General features: G+C 43.5%; 1 protein-coding gene across 3 annotated transcripts in view; it reads left to right on the plus strand.

The window, feature by feature from the left end:
* Nucleotides 1-17,006, plus strand: part of focad (focadhesin) — a 60,310-nt gene that overhangs the window by 17,194 nt on the left and 26,110 nt on the right. For all 3 annotated transcript variants that reach the window (XM_063900420.1, XM_063900421.1, XM_063900422.1), the window contains exons 6-16: nt 5,241-5,342; nt 5,589-5,805; nt 5,987-6,196; nt 6,368-6,455; nt 7,038-7,231; nt 10,398-10,658; nt 13,187-13,291; nt 13,549-13,650; nt 15,182-15,309; nt 16,105-16,231; nt 16,387-16,521. In XM_063900420.1, coding sequence (XP_063756490.1) covers nt 5,241-5,342; nt 5,589-5,805; nt 5,987-6,196; nt 6,368-6,455; nt 7,038-7,231; nt 10,398-10,658; nt 13,187-13,291; nt 13,549-13,650; nt 15,182-15,309; nt 16,105-16,231; nt 16,387-16,521 — 1,669 coding nt within the window. The remainder of the gene's footprint in view (nt 1-5,240; nt 5,343-5,588; nt 5,806-5,986; nt 6,197-6,367; nt 6,456-7,037; nt 7,232-10,397; nt 10,659-13,186; nt 13,292-13,548; nt 13,651-15,181; nt 15,310-16,104; nt 16,232-16,386; nt 16,522-17,006) is intronic.

Below are 17,006 nucleotides of genomic sequence, written 5' to 3' on the forward strand. Positions count from 1 at the left end.
TTTAGTTTTTTACATCTGTGATTCTTAGTGTTCTACAGTTTTGCATTTCTACATGGTACAAGTGTTTGTCTAGCGCTTTAAAGTCAAAACCACTCCACCAGTTGAAAATCTGCTGAAGGTTGTAGATCAACCCTGTGAGAGACTCTGAATCAGCCTGTCATAATAACCCATTGAGGCTGGCCAACAACATCATCTCTGACCCAAACATGTCCTGAACAAAGAATATTAATTTTTACCATCAGATCAGAGATACAGGGTCCCACGATTTAATAAAGTTAGACTGAAGAAAATGTCAGACTTGATCTGACAATAAAGTATTGTTGTATCATATAGAATGTTCTCTGGTTACACCCAGAAATAACTGATAGAGTATTATTCATCCTGACCTCAGACATTATGAACAGGGACTAACCCTGTTATTTACCCCTCGTTTCACTCTGTTTTTACCGGGGAACTGCACAGAGTAGGACACTGTATTAAGAGAGCTCTGATTGAATTCCTTTTCTCTTTGATGTATCAAGAAATATCTGAATTTGCCGACATATAACCATGGTTACAATGATTTTGTATTAGGCTATGCTTCAAGTGTAAACATACTGTATATACGGGAGATAATCAGAGATGCACTGTGGTTAGCTTTTGAATGTATACTTAAATGGTGTATTTACAATCACAAATTCCTGCTGTTGGACTGTTGGAATGCTTTTGAATCAGAAAATAATTTGCGTGGAAGTGTATTGGGACTTTTTTTTTGTTGTTTTGTCAGATTAAGGGCTTACACCGTAACTCAAACAGACCAAAACTATTACCGTGTCCAGCTGTATTTGTATTTTCCATTGCAGCTTCCCCTGAAACCTGAACTTTAAACCACAACTTGTCATGTTATCTTTCTATATATTAAAAACAAACAGGTGTACATGGTATAGATAATAAGGGGTTGTATTCCATTTAGCTGCTTCAGTTTCCTGGTCCTATTGCTCTTGTTGTTGATGGCTTAGGTTTAAACTCTGTCATGGCTTACTGGGATACTGAGCCATTATAAATGTTATTAGTAACAACTTAAAGGGGACACATGTTCTTTTTCAAGTTCATAGTTGTATTTAATGTTCCTTTTAGTACATATATACAGTTGCAATAAAAGGTATGTGAACCCTTTTGAATTTCCTAGTTTTAGCACAAATAGGTCATGACATTCGATCTGATTTTCATCTTAGTCACAAATACAATGTGCTTAAGCTAATAACACACAGGTCGTTCATGTCTTTTTTAAACACACATAGTCAGCTTGGCTGAGTATCAACATGTGTCGCAATACTGACTGATTTAATAACGTAACTTGTGAATATTACTATGTAACCCTCTCCAGCTGTATGCATATCATCCACTGTCGATCGTACAGTAGGTCTTCTGAGATATTTCTTTGTGAGGCATGGGTCAGCAGATGCTTCTTGTGTATAGCAAACTTTAAATATTTGAGAGACAATTATTATAAGTCAAAATAGCTCAAACAACACTTCTAATCTTGTTTCACTGAATAAAACAACGTTTGCTAACTCCTAACTCAGTTAGCTTTTGTTAATGGCTTGGGGTTCACATACTTTTTCCAAGCTACCCAAAAGAATGTTTGAATTATGTTTTCAATATGGACAAGAAGAAAACAATAATTGGTGTGCTATTAGTTAAAACAGATTGTGTTTGTTGATTGTTGTAACTTAGGTGAAGATATTACCATATTTCAGAACACATATTTACACAAATACAGGTTATTCCAGGTTGACTTCCTTCTTCTTGGCCCTGTACCTGTTTCCATTTGCAGAAAGCCCATGTTTGTTTTTCGCGCCTTTCTGTTTCAGGCCTGCTCCAAAAAATGTTTTTTTTCTGATTGGGTTGTGAGAATGGTGTTCCTTTGCAAAGGTATGAATTTGTGTATGGTGAATTATTATTATTATATTGAATATTTGGGATGCACTCATCCTTGGTTTAGATCATGTGGAAATAAGGGTCAAACTTACTTTTTAACTGCTTTTATTAAGAGAGCCATTCTGATTTTATGACCAAACCTATACTATTGAGAGTAGGACTAGTTCTCTGTGGTTCAGGTCAGCCCTCTTCCTCCTCATCTTCCTCCTCCTCCTCCTCCCCCCCACCACCTCTGCCAGGATCCCGGGGCCTCCTTAATCAGTTACAGCGGGTGATAAAGACTGGACTCCTTTGTCTTTTTTTCTTTTCCTTCATGTTTCTCCTCCTCCCTCCTGCTCTCCATGCTCTTCTCTCCACCTCTAACCCTCCTCCCTTTAAACCTTTCTCCACATCTCTATCCCGCCTTCCTTTCTCTCTTCTCCTGCTTCCCATTGTCCTTTTCCTTCTCGTTCTGTCTTCATCTCTGTCTGTGCTGTCTGCGTCTGTCTGGCAGCCTGGTGGGTAGATGAATGTGTGGAGGGCAGCAGGGCGGCGCCGTTGGCCTGGCAGTCTGGCCCTCCATTGGTCGCCGGGCCCTGGCACTGCTGGGTAACTGTAAAGGCTGCAGGATTAATGGAGGATGCACACTGGTGCCCATTGTTGACCGGCTGCTCGATGCTGCCCAGTGCAATCTGCCATTGAGCCTCTGAGCCGCTGCCCCATTGGATTGGATTTGGGTATTTTGCAAATAAATAAGGTCCAGCAGGATAGTCTTCACATGTTGATAACACTTTATGGTTTTTGGCACAAGTAAAAAGCTAATATATGGCTATAAACAAACTACATGACAGTCATATGGCTGTGCGTCACCACCGCTAAGCTAAAGGTGGCTAATGGTCACCGGGATGGCGTTTAGTCGTTGTCTTTAGTCAATAGTTAACAACCTCCATTTTAATGACACATAAAAGCGTAGGGCTTATTGGAGTTTACAGACATATTTGATGTCGTAGATTACAAAATGACAATCTCTTGTGTTAACGAAAGATCTTATTTCAGGTCAAAAACCAAAGACACATTCAAAAAACGGTTGACTTTGAGACAAGAGAACCAAATGGGGTAAAATGCAATCTCATTTTCAGCTTTACGGACTTATTCCTGCTTAACTCTATAGGGCTGATCAATGAATCAACATTTTGTCTAAATCAATATATGAACTAGTTTAATATCCAAACAGCATGAGGTGCAATAATCATTAAAAATGAAATGTGTCTCCAAATTTAGTTAGTAGATTGATGGAAAATAAGTTGCCAAATATATTGATTATACATGAATTGCTTGAGTCTCTAATATTTCAGAAAATGCTCTCAACTCCGATATGACATTTTTCTTCTTTTCTCTGTTTTATATCATATTAGAGTTTACTTTAAGCTTCAGACTGACTAACCAAGACATTTAAACACCTTTCCTTAAAAAGTCTTCACCACTTTCTTACATTTAATGGGCCAAACTTTTTATTCAAGAAAAATAATAATTTGCAGCTCTAAACTAACATGAGTATTGTGATGCTGCAGGGATGTCCCAGAATACAAATTGTATTTCAAAGATTTAATGACTCATGCAATAATAAATTATATGTCTCTGAAAAAACGTGTTCCTCTTGCTACTCAGAATAACGTTTGCAAGATTCCCGTGCCCAAAGAAGAACAACCACCTCCTGGGCCCTGCTGTGGTGTCCTTGAGCAAGGCACTGGACACATCCAATCCCCCCTCCCCATTGCTCCCCGGGCGGTGCACAATAGCTGCCCACTGCTCCTAGTACTAGGATGGGTTAAATGCAGAGGACCAATTTCACTGTGTGTGCTCTGCTGTGTGCATGTATGTGACTAATAAAGAGGGTTTCATCCTCCCATTCTATTCCCATTCCCTCAAGGCGATGCAGTAACAGAATCTGGATTTATATCTGATGGCTCATCAGGGTTGTAACCCCAGGAAACAGACTGTGACAGCAGGCAGATCTTACCTGGCTCATCTGTCTGCCAGCACTCTGATTCAGCGGTGAACTTGGAGTTGAACTACAAGGAGTGGGGGGGTCCGCCTCGACTTCCTGCCACTTCCTTTGTGTGGCGGCTGAAAAGCAGGGAGCGGTGCATAGGCTGATGGATGGGGGCTGTGTTGAAGCCGAGGGGTTAGGAGACAGCCATGGGGAACCTGAGGAGGGGGGGGCAGAGATGGTCAGACAGATTACACTATGTGAAGAGGGGGATGAATCGGGGGGGGCTGCTTGAGTAGTCCATGTCTGGGCCACACTGCAGGCTGCCACATGCACAGACATTCTCAGTCACTTCCGTCCTACACTTAAAATGTGATTGATGGAACGCATCGGTTAAGTGGAGCTGAACCCCCGCCCCCCACACCAACCATTGTTGTGTTAACCTCTGGTCTGTCTGTGTGCACAAAATCTTAACAATACACAGAGGCTTCACCTTTGGATTTGACCCCTGTGTTTTGTCTGGGCTTAATGGGTTTGCAAATTCAACAGTGGTGGAGGCTGGGGGGGGGGGTTATTCAGGACAGGTCAAGAGCGGGAACTTGGCAGTGTATCGAGAAACGCTTGGTATCGGGGCTTGGCTAAATCAGAATCAGAATACCTGTATTGGTCCCACAGAGGCTGAATTGATATTGTGACTGCAAAGGTAAAGTGGCTAAATATTACTTAAGTGGCCCGCATCCAGGTGGTCAACAATAAGTACAGTAACAGTATTCTTTTTTTAAATAAAGTAAGTGTAGCATGAAGAAAGTAGAATGATAGCAGCCGTATAACAGCAGTTGAAATTAAAGTATATATTTCACCGTTTGAACAGATTGTGTTACAGTAGTTGATTTTTTTTATTCCACAGCTGTTCCATAACTTGATTCCATAGAGGCACTCAAAAAGGTGTCACAGCTACAAAAATGAGACTTTTTCTACTAAATCAACCATCTTGCAGTCGTAGTTGCCAAAGTCCAAACCTCTGGGAGCTTAATGGTTGCTATATTGTGACTGTGGTTATCTTCTGACTTTTGCTCCTAATATCTACTTTAATAACTTCTACAATGTACTCTATGGGTTTGCACCAAATGTGAAATGTGTTGTACCAATATTTTGGTATGGATTTTTAAGGTTTCCGGACAGTGTATCCGAATGACTCTCCTGTAGGCTCCCCATGATGTTGCTCTTTAGTGAGATATCTGGTTTTAGGCACGGAGATTGATGTTCCCCACAAGATGGAACTGTGATTTCTTTGGTGATTCCAAACATTTCCTCAAGCAAAACCAGTAAGATCTGTGATACAACTTTTCAGGAGCAACCCTCACCCATACATCACTGCTCTGGAGAACCGAGTGGACTGCTGGCCCACTCTGCTGCTGGAGATTGATGACTTCATCCAGCAGGCTGCTGAGAGGTGAGCATGGCTGCCACATACTGAAGGCCTTGAAGGCTCCATCCAATCAACCTCCTTCACTGCATGACTTTCAAAGCCATCTGTGGCAAGCATAGTTGTCAGATAACTCATCTAACCATCATCAGCTGTTATTATGCAGGACACACAAATACATACAGCACGGTCCTTCTCTCTACAAGGATCAATGTAAGGGATTCTCACATGGTGTCAACCGTGAAGGATTTATGGTGTCAGTATTTTCTGCAGAAATGAACCCGCCTACATCACCATGCTGGCCCCCTTCCTGCGCTACCTGTACTGTGAGCCTCAGAGGCAGCCGCAGCACGCCCTCCTGTGCCACGGTCTCCTCAGGGTGCTGATGCCCAGACACCCAGCAGCCAGATCACTCCTCCAGAACAAGGACCAAGAACCCGTGTTTGAGAGCCTGCTGCACTGCCTCTGTCAGCTGGTGCCACACATGCAGGTAACAAACTGATATCAGAACAGAGCCCTGTCTGCTCGAATTGGTTAGCTGGCCAGCTCTGCTGTGATTGCTCTACCTCTTTATATAAGTCCCGCCACTTACCCTTTGCAGGCCAGTTAAATGCACAAAAAAGCACAGTAGGGCCCCTTTAACAGGTGTTGGTTTCCTCTCTTGTTGACAGGTGGACAGTGTGGAGGCGGTGCTGGAGTTCTGTGGGTTTGTGGACGCTCTGCTGCAGGTTATGGTCCTGGCCCCTGAGCAGCGCTGGAGATCAGAGAGGGTGGGGCTGATACTGCAGCTGCTGTGTGCCTGCAGGCGCTGCCTCAGCTTAAACGCAGACTGCAGGCCTCTTCTCAGCCTCTTACAGCAGCTCCTGCCGGCCTGCCAGCAGGTGACACCAGCAACGTCCTTTTTATTTATTGCCCATTTTTAACTTGTTAAAATAATTCAAATACATGTTTTTTTTATCTCGTCTTATTCAAAAATTGAGCATAAAATTGTATTCTAATTCTGATTATATGTCAGATTTATTTGTGCCAACCTTCATTGTTTATGTGTAAAGGAGCTGCCTTTGGACGAGCTGTTGATGGGCGTGGCCCTTCTCCTGCTGGAAGTCCCTGCAATTCAGCAGACCAGCTTGCTTAATCTGGGTAAAAAATATCTTTCATAAACAAATTAAAGGATATTTTTAGACAGACAAGGGTAGACATACAGAACTCAAGAGATGTTCTTGAAGTGTAATCCTTCTCCTGTCAAACACTACTAAAAATCAGCCCCTCCCCTGACAGCTTATTCATATCAATACAGCAATGTATAATGCATAACTTTAGTGTAAGGAATTTCTTCTTTGGATCAGTATTAAATGTCGAGGTGTAATTTTAAAAACCTTTTCCCTCACCTTCTATTGCTTGTTCTTTATTTGTGAGAAACCACCCCTCTTTTGGTCAGATATCTTGTATTACCACTGAGGTTTTTGTCCATTTCTTATTTGTGCTAAGTAATAGACAGAAACACAGTATTTTTGAAAAAGTCTGCATATAATAACTACACATTGATTTATTATATGGGCTCCCATAGTTGTCATACTGAGTTTCTTTACATGAATTGATCTGTTCTGTAACTTCTTATGAACACTCCTGAAATACACTGCATTTGGTGTTTTCTAATTTAGAACCTGATTTGTCCATATGGATTCTTTAACCCTGGTGTTATTCTCCTCCTCTCATTGGCAGCTCTGAGTTTGGTTCCTGAGCAGGTGGAGCTGGCTCCCTGGTTGACTCCGGTCCTGGTTCTTCCGGTGCTGCAGCTGCTGTCCTGCTCGGGCCTCACCGAGGCGCTGGCTGACCAGCGGAGGCACAGACTCAACCAGGACTTGGCCCACATCCTTCTCCGCAGAATCAGCAGAGAGACGGATAAACTCCCACAGGTAACAGTGAAGATATCCATCCATCCATCCATCTCCTCCCGCTTTTCCGTCAGGGTCGCGGAGGTAACAGCTCCAGCAGAGAGCCCCAAACTTCTCTTTCCCTGGCCACATCAACCAGCTCTGACTGGGGGATTCCAAGGCGCTCCCAGGCCAGCGAAAAGATATAATCACTCCACCTGGTCCTAGGTCTACCCCTCGGTCTTCCTGGACGTGCCTGGAACACCTCCCTAGGGAGGCGCCCAGGTGGCATCCTCACTAGGTGCCCGAACCACCTCAACTGGTTCCTTTCAACGCAAAGGAGCAGCGGTTCTACTCAGAGTCCCTCCCGGATAACTGAACTTCTCACATTATCCCTAAGGGAGATGCCAGCCACCCTGCGGAGAAATCCCATTTCAGCCGCTTGTATCCGCGATCTCATTCTTTCGGTCATGACCCATCCTTCATGACCATAGCTGAGGGTAGGAACGAAAATGGCCCGGTAGACAGAGAGCTTTGCCCTCTGGCTCAGCTCTCTTTTCGTCACAACGGTGCAGGTAAAGCGACTGCAGTACCGCTCCCGCTGCTCCGATTCTCCGGCCCATCTCACGCTCCATTGTTCCCTCACTCGAGAACAAGACCCCGAGATACTTGAACTCCTTCACTTGGGATAAGGCTTCATTCCCTACCTGGAGTGGACAGTCCATCGGTTTCGTGCTGAGAACTATGGCCAAAGCACATGTAGACCGGATGAGCGTACTCCCAGGCCCCCTCCAGGATCCTTGCGAGAGTGGAAAGCTGGTCTGTCGTTCGCATTGTTCCTCCTCAATCTGAGGTTCGACAATCGGCTGGACCCTCCTTTCCAGCACCTTAGAGTAAACTTTCCCGGGGAGGCTGAGTAATGTGATGCCTCTGTAATTGGCACACACCCTATGATCCCCCTTTTTAAAAAGGGGAACCACCACCCTGGTCTGCCATTCCTTCAGTACTGTTTCCGACTTCCACGCAATGTTGATGAGACGTGTCAACCATGACAGTCCCTCAACACCCAGAGCCTTTAGCATTTCTGGGCGGATCTCATCCACCCCGGGGCTTTGCCACTGTGGAGCTGTTTAACTACCTCAGTGACTTTCCCCCATGAGATTGGAGTTGATCCCCCTTCATACTCCAGCTCCGCCTCTAACATAGAGGGCGGAGTTGTCGGATTCAGGGGTTCCTCAACGTGTTCCTTCCACCACCCTATCACCCTATCAGTTGAGGTCAACAATGTCCCATCCTTACTGTACACAGCTTGGAGTGTTCCCTGCTTCCCCCTCCTGAGGTGTCGGACGGTTTTCCAGAACAACTTTGGTGCCGACCGAAAGTCCTTCTCCACGGCTTCTCCGAACTTCTCCCACACCCGCTGCTTTGCCTCGGTCTCGCCTGTCGATACCTTGCAACTGCGTCAGGAGTACCCAGGGATAACATATCCCGAAAGGCCTCCTTCTTCAGTCGGACGGCTTCCCTGACCACCGGTGTCCACCAGGAGGTTCGAGGGTTACCACCCCTTGAGGCACCTAAGACCACAGCTCCCCGCCGCAGCTTCGGCAATGGAGGCTCTGAACACCGCCCACTCTGGTTCAATGTCCCCAGCCTCCACAGGGATGCCTGAAAAGCTCCGCCGGAGGTGTGAGTTGAAGGCTTCCTGGACTTGGGATTCCTCCAGATGTTCCTAGTTCACCCGCACTACACGTTTGGGCTTACCAGGTCTGTCCAGAGGCTTCCCCTGCCACTCGACCCAACTCACCACCAGATGGTGATCAGTTGACAATTCCGCCCCTCTCTTCACCCGAGTGTCCAAAACATGCGGCCTCAGGTCCAATGATACGATAACAAAACCGATCATGGACCTTCTGCCTGGGATGCTCTGGAACCACGTACACTTATGAGCATCCTTATGTTCGAACATGGTGTTTGTTATGGCCAATCCATGACTAGCACAGAAGTCCAGTAACAAACCACCAGTCCGGTTCAGATCGGAGGGGCCGTTCCTCCCAATCACGCCCTTCCAAGTCCCTCCATCATTGCCCATGTGTACGTTGAAGTCTCCCAGCAAGACTGAGGAGTCCCCTTCAGGAGCCCCATGCAGGACTTCTTTCAGGGTCTCCAAGAAGGCCGAATACTCTGAACTGCTGTTTGGTGCATAAGCACACACAACAGTCAGAGTTTTCCCTCCCATAACCCGCAGGCGTAGGGAGGCGACCCTCTCGTCCACTGGGGTAAACTCCAACAAAGCAGCACTCAACTGGGGGCTTTTGAGTATCACCACACCCGCTTGGCGCCTCACACCTTGGGCAACTCCGGAGAAGAATAGAGTCCAACCCCTATCAAGAAGTAAGGTTCCAGAACCGACGCTATGCTAGAGGCGAGCCCCACCAGATCCAACTGGTAACGCTCCACCTCCCGCACAAGCTCCGGCTCCTTCCCCCCCAGAGAGGTGACGTTCCACGTCTCCAAAGCCAGCTTCTGTCGCCCTGAGTCTGGTCCGTCAAGACCCTCTGTTTTCACTGCCACCCTTCTGGCAGCGCACCGACCCCATCGCTGTTTCCCGTAGGTGGTGGGCTCGCGGGACGGTGAAGCGGAGGTGTTGCCCACGTTGCTTTTTCGGGCTGTTCCTCGCTTTCATGTGTGTTTTTCATGAGGTCTTTTTGAACCAATCTTAGTCTGGCCCCTTCGCTGAGACCAATTTGCCATGGGAGACCCTACCAGGAACACAAGGTTCCAGACAACACAGCCCCCAGGTTCATCGGGGCACACAAACCTCTCCACCACGATAAGGTGCTGGTTCTCGGAAAGGTTGAAGATTGTGGGAGAGAAACACAGGGATTTAAGCCTTTGCAGACCATTTACATGCACACAAACCTATAGAACACACTACAGGAGAGGAACACCCAAAAAGAATGATAGGGCATCTTATAAACATGGGGATTTTAGCATTTTCAGACAGTTTCCTGGAAGATATCCAGATGTCCATTCAGACGTGAAGATGAATAACATTTTTGGTTAAGGAGTTAAAATTGAGACGGAAAAAACAAACCCTGGCTTTTTCCACGAAGGGTGTGGTTTCTGTTTTAATGCTTAAACTTTTTCAGTTGAATCACAGATTTGAGCATGATTCTAATAAACTAATAGCCATTTCTTCGTCTCTTAGTCTAGTCCACCATTGGCTCTTCCTCTCAGCTCCTGGTACAACGAGCTCAGCGTGGCGCTGTCCATACTGCGTAAAGTGACGGGTGATCCCGCGGCGGCAGCCGATTGGCTGCTGTCCGTCAGCTCGGCCCTGTCCTCCGGCCAGAGTCAGCTCTGCTCCCTCAGCCTCATGGTGACCCATCTCCTCATCACAGGGAGGGAAGATGTCTGCCAGCTGGCTCTGAAAGCCAGCCAGGCCCTCGCTGCTGCAGACCCCTGCCAGGTACACAAAAAGTGTTTTCAATTAAAAAAGCCAGATTTTTAATAAGACCTTTTTTACAACAACAAGCAGAAACATGTTCGCCTAATATATATTTACATTTGTAGTGAGAATTGGCATTCGCTAAGTTTCTATTTTGAAATTTATTTGTTACATTTCATATAAATAAAAATAAACTAATCAATTGTGAAAGGCATAATGAGGCATATCAGGAATAAATATTCTAAATGTAAAGAAATTCTATTTTTTCAGTTTATATATTTTGTCTAAAAACAACATTTAAATTAAGACTGGTAATGTTTTTTATTCTTTACATAATACATGTCATTCATGTTATTCAGTGTTAATTCATTTATTGTGATTGATTGAATGTATATTTTCACTTCATGAAAAAAAGAAAGAAATACGAAATACAGCTCTCATAATGGATTCTGAAGATAATCAACCTTTATTGACTACATTTCAAATGGATCCTTTGTCTGTTTAAAATGACTTATTCCCACATTTACAAGCACACACACAACCCGTAAATGACATCACTGCTAAATCAGATAATAAAATATTGTGTTTTATTTTATTATACTCCAATTCATGGGTGTACATTTACCAAAGTGTTTCTTTTCTTAGTGTATTTGGGGAAGTTGCAAAATTCATGGTAAACAAAAATGGTCAGCACAAATGAGAAAAATACATTGGCATCACAAGTAAAAAAAATCGCAGTTTAGATGCGCTCATGGATCTTTTTTTTTCTCAAATGTTATAAGTAAGCCATTAAAGAGATGGATTATGCCCATTGAGACTTTCATTGTCTTTAAAAATATATTTTTTAGATATAAATACATATGCATTTCCTGGGGAATGCTACCTTAACTTTAGCACATGGTTCAAGTGGTGAGGTGAAGATGATTTGCATTTTTTTCTTTTGGGGTTTTTTGGACATCAATTGAAATATATTCTCTAAAACACTTCCTTTAAAGAAACCCTTCTAGCCTTCAGCTGCTGGGTTTTCTACAGTTCTATAAAGAGAGGGTTTGAACTGACAGACCTAACAAAACCCAGAGGGGGGGTGGAGATGGAGTCACAAGCTGCAAAAGATGATGTGAAATATCACATGGTGTTATGGGCTGCTCATTACCCGCGCTCGTTAGACGCCGCCGACTTTTCCCCTGCTGCTCTAATTGCTCCCAGAGTGCCACTTGGCTCCGGTGGATGATGGCTTGGTAGAAACGTTATTGGCATATGCAAAGAAATACATATAAAATCATCCATAATGATTCTGTAGAATAGTATTATGAAGTGCTGATCCTGGGTCTGAAACTTTCTGAAGCCACATGAGATATGCTCTTTAGTTTCTCTTGAAATGTATGATTTATTGAACAATCAACTCTGGATGACTTTCCAAAAAAAACAAATAAATCAAAAATCCAAATATCACTATTGTGATAACACAATCGTCCAAAAACCAGCTAAAATAATTATGCAAATATTGGATTACATGAATATCTTAACAATTCTAATAATATTGTTTTGTAAATAATGCTGTAACTCAGATACAAACCAGTTGGATTCAGTATTTTCATGACTAATGGTTAATGGCTCCAATAAGTATATTGATTGCAGTTTATGGTTTAGGGTCAACACCCGGCCTTTCAGGGATTCATGTTGAAGGAAATCTCCCTTTCCCTCTTCTACACCTTCCCTCTTCCTCTCAAGCAGGTGAAGGGGTTGCTATGCAACGACCAAGGTGCAGGGCAGCAGTAAGTGCTTTATGTTAATGACGGGCTGTAACACTGCAGAGCATGTGCACTACATGCAGCCAAAGACCCTAACTACTTCCTGTTTCTGACCTCCATAACAAATGGAATAATGAACAGTTAACCCTTGGCTGTCTTCGTTCCATTCCAATTGAAATTCAGAGGAGCTTTATTAGCATGACCATACCGAAAATATAGCATTGCCAAATCATGTTGTACAAGGTTTCACAACCACAACATAAAAAAAACACTAAACATACATGTAAACGATAGATAGACGGACGGACGGACAGAGGGACAGACAGACAGACAGACAGACAGACAGACAGACAGACAGACAGACAGATACTTGATTGATCCAACTATCCATCTATTTCTCTACTCATTTAATTGGGAGATGATTGTGGCACAACAGCAAAACATTAAAGATACATGCCAACAATAAATGTAATTAAAAATCTAAGAATGTGTGTATGTGGTCACACTACTCCTGAGGTTACGGCGGGTAAAAAACTTCTCTAACTTGAATCCATAGAGCAGGTATGAAATAACCTGGGAAACAAATGACCACGGGGAGAACAGTCAGCTCATGTTTTTTCTCTAAAATAACCACAAAAAAAGGAGCAATTTTCTTACTTCAAGATAACTGAGAAGACAATTTACTCCTCGTCCCAGATGTAGGAGCAAAAATGAGTGACTCTGAGATAAAAAAATAAAACATGTCCCTTTGAGAACGGACAGTTAGGTTTCCTTCATCATGCTCCCCTGTATCTGCAGGTCCCGTCTCTGCTTCCTGTGCTGATGTACAAACTGGGGAGGGAAAAGAATCCCGCCCTCGCTCACGCTGTGCTCAACTGTCTACCAAACCTCGGGACTCATAAGGTACACCACTGTTGTTCTGACAGAAACACACACACACACACACACACACACACACACAGAAATACAGCACCAGACACCTTGCTTTCACACAGAGAGAAATTGACATTAAAGTTCACTTTGTATTATAAACCACAGCAAGCTCACTTTGAAAGATTTGTCTTTATTGTTCATATAATGAATATAAAACAATCTGAGAATATTCATCATACTTTCCCACTTGATTTTAACCATTAACACACACCATGTGCTTGTTGCAGCTCTGTGTCCCAATGGTGCTGCAGACTCTTAACATGCTGGCCAGCGCCCCCAAGCTGAGATCAGTGGCAATGCGCCTCCTGACCGCTCTGTGGAAGAAACAGGTCTGTGGTTGCGGTCGAACTGTCCAAAAATCAGGTCTTATCATCTGTTCCTAACCACGTTTCCTTGACCTCTGTGAGAAACGTCACAGGGTTAAGCAAAGGTGATATCATCAGGACTTAGGAAAAGATTCTGCAGTGCTTTGAGAATCAGACTGCACTTACACTATCCCACGTGTTTATGACGCGCCAGCGAATGTTATAAATGTGCGTCTGCTGTGGGGAGCTACAGTTTTCTGTACAGGACTACTGAAAGACTCTAGAGTCTCTCCTATACTGTTGTTTAATGCTTTATGAACGTGGACAACATAGAAAATATAGTCTCTTTAACAAGGTTAGGTTTAATGGTTGCTGACACTCACCCTGCGGTCAACACGTATTCATCCATACGAATCCCAATACGTATGATTGTATGAAAATATTAAAATAAATTAAAATGTTATGCAATATAAGTATTACTTGTTAGGCTTTCATATATCTATCACTGTGTATTGACCATTCAAACACTTTTAAAATGTTTAAGAAACCCCACACAGCTCAGTAAACACTGAGAAAGGTTGACTTTATTTGATCATTTCAGTAAAAAAGTAAGGTTCATATTCTCCTTTTGATTAATATAGAGCTGAACGTTCAAAACAAAGCACTTTGGCAAGGTACTGCATAAGTTGTAAAACGCTTGATAAATAGCGTACCTTTCATGATATAATTTCTCGTGATGATCGATTGTATTGTAAATGATGCGGCTACAGCACTTTTTTATTATTATAGAGGACATTTTCAAAGCTCCTTTCCTATCATACAGACTAGACTAGAGAATCAAATCACCATGGCTGCCACTGAGGTACTTCCAGGTCATTTCAATCCGTTAGGAACCTTCCTAAGCTAAACTGACAACAACACCGCATCCCATCATACTAAATGACCATCATCAGATAAGAGGGTCAGTTCAGTAGAGTTTTTTCAGGTACTTATTATAATAAGTGTATTGCCTAAAGTAAATGGTGGTCCACACACCCCTAGTTGGGAGAGGCACTTCTATTACAACCTATTCGACCCACCTTATAACAACATGTGTAACAGACTTTTTATCCAAATTAATTCTGTAGAACAGGGGAGTGTTATTGTGAGACTCATCTGTTTTAAAGGGTCAGTTTGGTTTCACAGAAGTCCCTCAATAACGCTAGGAAGCTGTGGTGGATCAGTGACCGCCTTTTTCTGCGAAGAAAAATGACTGCTATTGTCCATGGAGTCTGGTAGCTTTGAAGATAGCGCAGTTAGCAACTGTCTGATGCCAAGTTAGGGCTGTAAAAATGCTCTATAAATAGTGTACTTTAAATCTGATTTTGATTTGTTTTAGGGGGCCCTTTCTTTTGCGTGGCTCAAAGTTCTGCTACTGCAGTACAGTGCTTTGCCTCTGTGCTGCTACTCTCCAAACCACTCCTACAGTCCCGCTCCAGAGCATCTGAACCCTGCCTGTAACATTTTTCTGCCTTCTTTAATATTCTTCTTGTATTCTCCTCCGCCTCTTCCTCAGGATCGTATCTACCCTGATCTGCAGCGTCTGCTGGGCCAACAGGACAGCAGGGGGGGGCTGGGGAAGGACGTCCAGTGGGAGCAGATCCTGTCCAGAGCGGCCTGCCTCAGAGACATCTGCAGAGAGAGGTCACACACACACACACACACACACACACACACACACACACACACACACACACTAGAGCTGTGCAATTAATCTTATTTTAATCTCGATTACGATTTTGGCTTGCAACGATTATGAAAACAAAGTCATCGAAATAAAACAATTATTTCGCTGCCGTCCCTTTCGCAATGATGCTCTCAATTTGTCTTGCGTTATACATCCCGCCCGCCCGCGCATGCCTGCCCCCTCCCTAAAAGCCCTCTCAGCCAGGTTGTGAGTGACATTAGTTGTGTGAGTTTAGCGCGAGCGAAGAATGCAGAACAAGACCAACTTGTGAACAAGAGTATCACAAAGTGGAATACGAGCAAGCAATATCACAACAACAACAGAAGTAATGCCCCCTCGACTTCATCCACCACATCACAGTCATCAATTAAGGACGCGCTGTACAGGGCAGCGGCCGACTCAACCAGCAAAGACACCCAGATATAACACATGCCATCACATCCTACATCGCTGAAGACATCAGTTAGCACGGTTAGCAACCAGCGGCTTAAAAAGATACTGTTCACATTTTTTTTTTTTTTTTTTTTTAAAGCTCAATGAATGGATGTTTTCAAAGTCAATGGATAATTGTGATATCAATATTGAACAAGATAATTGTGATTATGATTTTTGCCATAATCGAGCAGCCTTAACACACACACACACTGGACGTGGCATTTATCTTCACTTTTGCTGTAATAATGTACACTTCCCCTCGGTGGGATGAATAAAATAATTCTGATTCTGATTATGTGTAATAACAATTCCGTTAGGCCTTACCAGCATGGGGGGGACATGCTGGCTGCCATCACGCTGACTCTGCAGCAGTGCACCCGACCAGACATGGCAACCCCTGCTGCTCTCGCCCTGCAAGGACTACAGGAGCTGTGCCGGGCTGAGGTCACACACACACACACACACACACACACACACACACACACACACACACACACACACACACACACACACACACACACACACACACACACACACACACACACACACACACACACACACACACACACACACACACTGAGTTTACACATGCTTTTCAGGTGGTGGACATTGTCTCGACGTGGAGAAGCCTGGGACCCCAGCTGAGCTGCGACTCTCGTCCTCAGATGGTCAGAGTGGTCTCTGAACTTCTGGCTCTGGTTCCCCAGCTCGCCGTCAAGTCAGAGGAATACCAGGTTTCTGATCCACCTCATGATCAATTCACATATTATTCAACTATATTTGTAAAGCTTAGAGCTAAATACAAATCATTCTCAGGGTCACTTTTCAATTCCATAACAGCATCAGTGTGTCTTTCTGGGTTGCCTTGAATCTATACATCACCAGAGGTAGGAGTAACTAAGTGCATTTAGTGCTGTACTTCAGTATAATTTTACCTGATTTTCCATTTTATGCTACTTTATACTGCTACTCCACTACATTTAAAAGGGAAATAATGTAATGTTACTCCAACCCCAGTTATTTAACATCTTTAGCTGCTTTTAACTAAAAGCATCTTTAAAAATGAAACTAGGAGACTACCTCTTTAAGTCACAAAAGAGTCTAATTAAATATTTTTCAAAAAATAAATGAGAATTGACAGTAAGTAAAATGTCCTTTCTTTTATAACTTTGTTTTTAAATGCTATTTTATTTTATTGTATTGTTATTTTGCCTTGTTG

This window comes from Eleginops maclovinus, chromosome 14 (genome assembly GCF_036324505.1).
Source record: "Eleginops maclovinus isolate JMC-PN-2008 ecotype Puerto Natales chromosome 14, JC_Emac_rtc_rv5, whole genome shotgun sequence".
Lineage (NCBI taxonomy): Eukaryota > Metazoa > Chordata > Actinopteri > Perciformes > Eleginopidae > Eleginops > Eleginops maclovinus.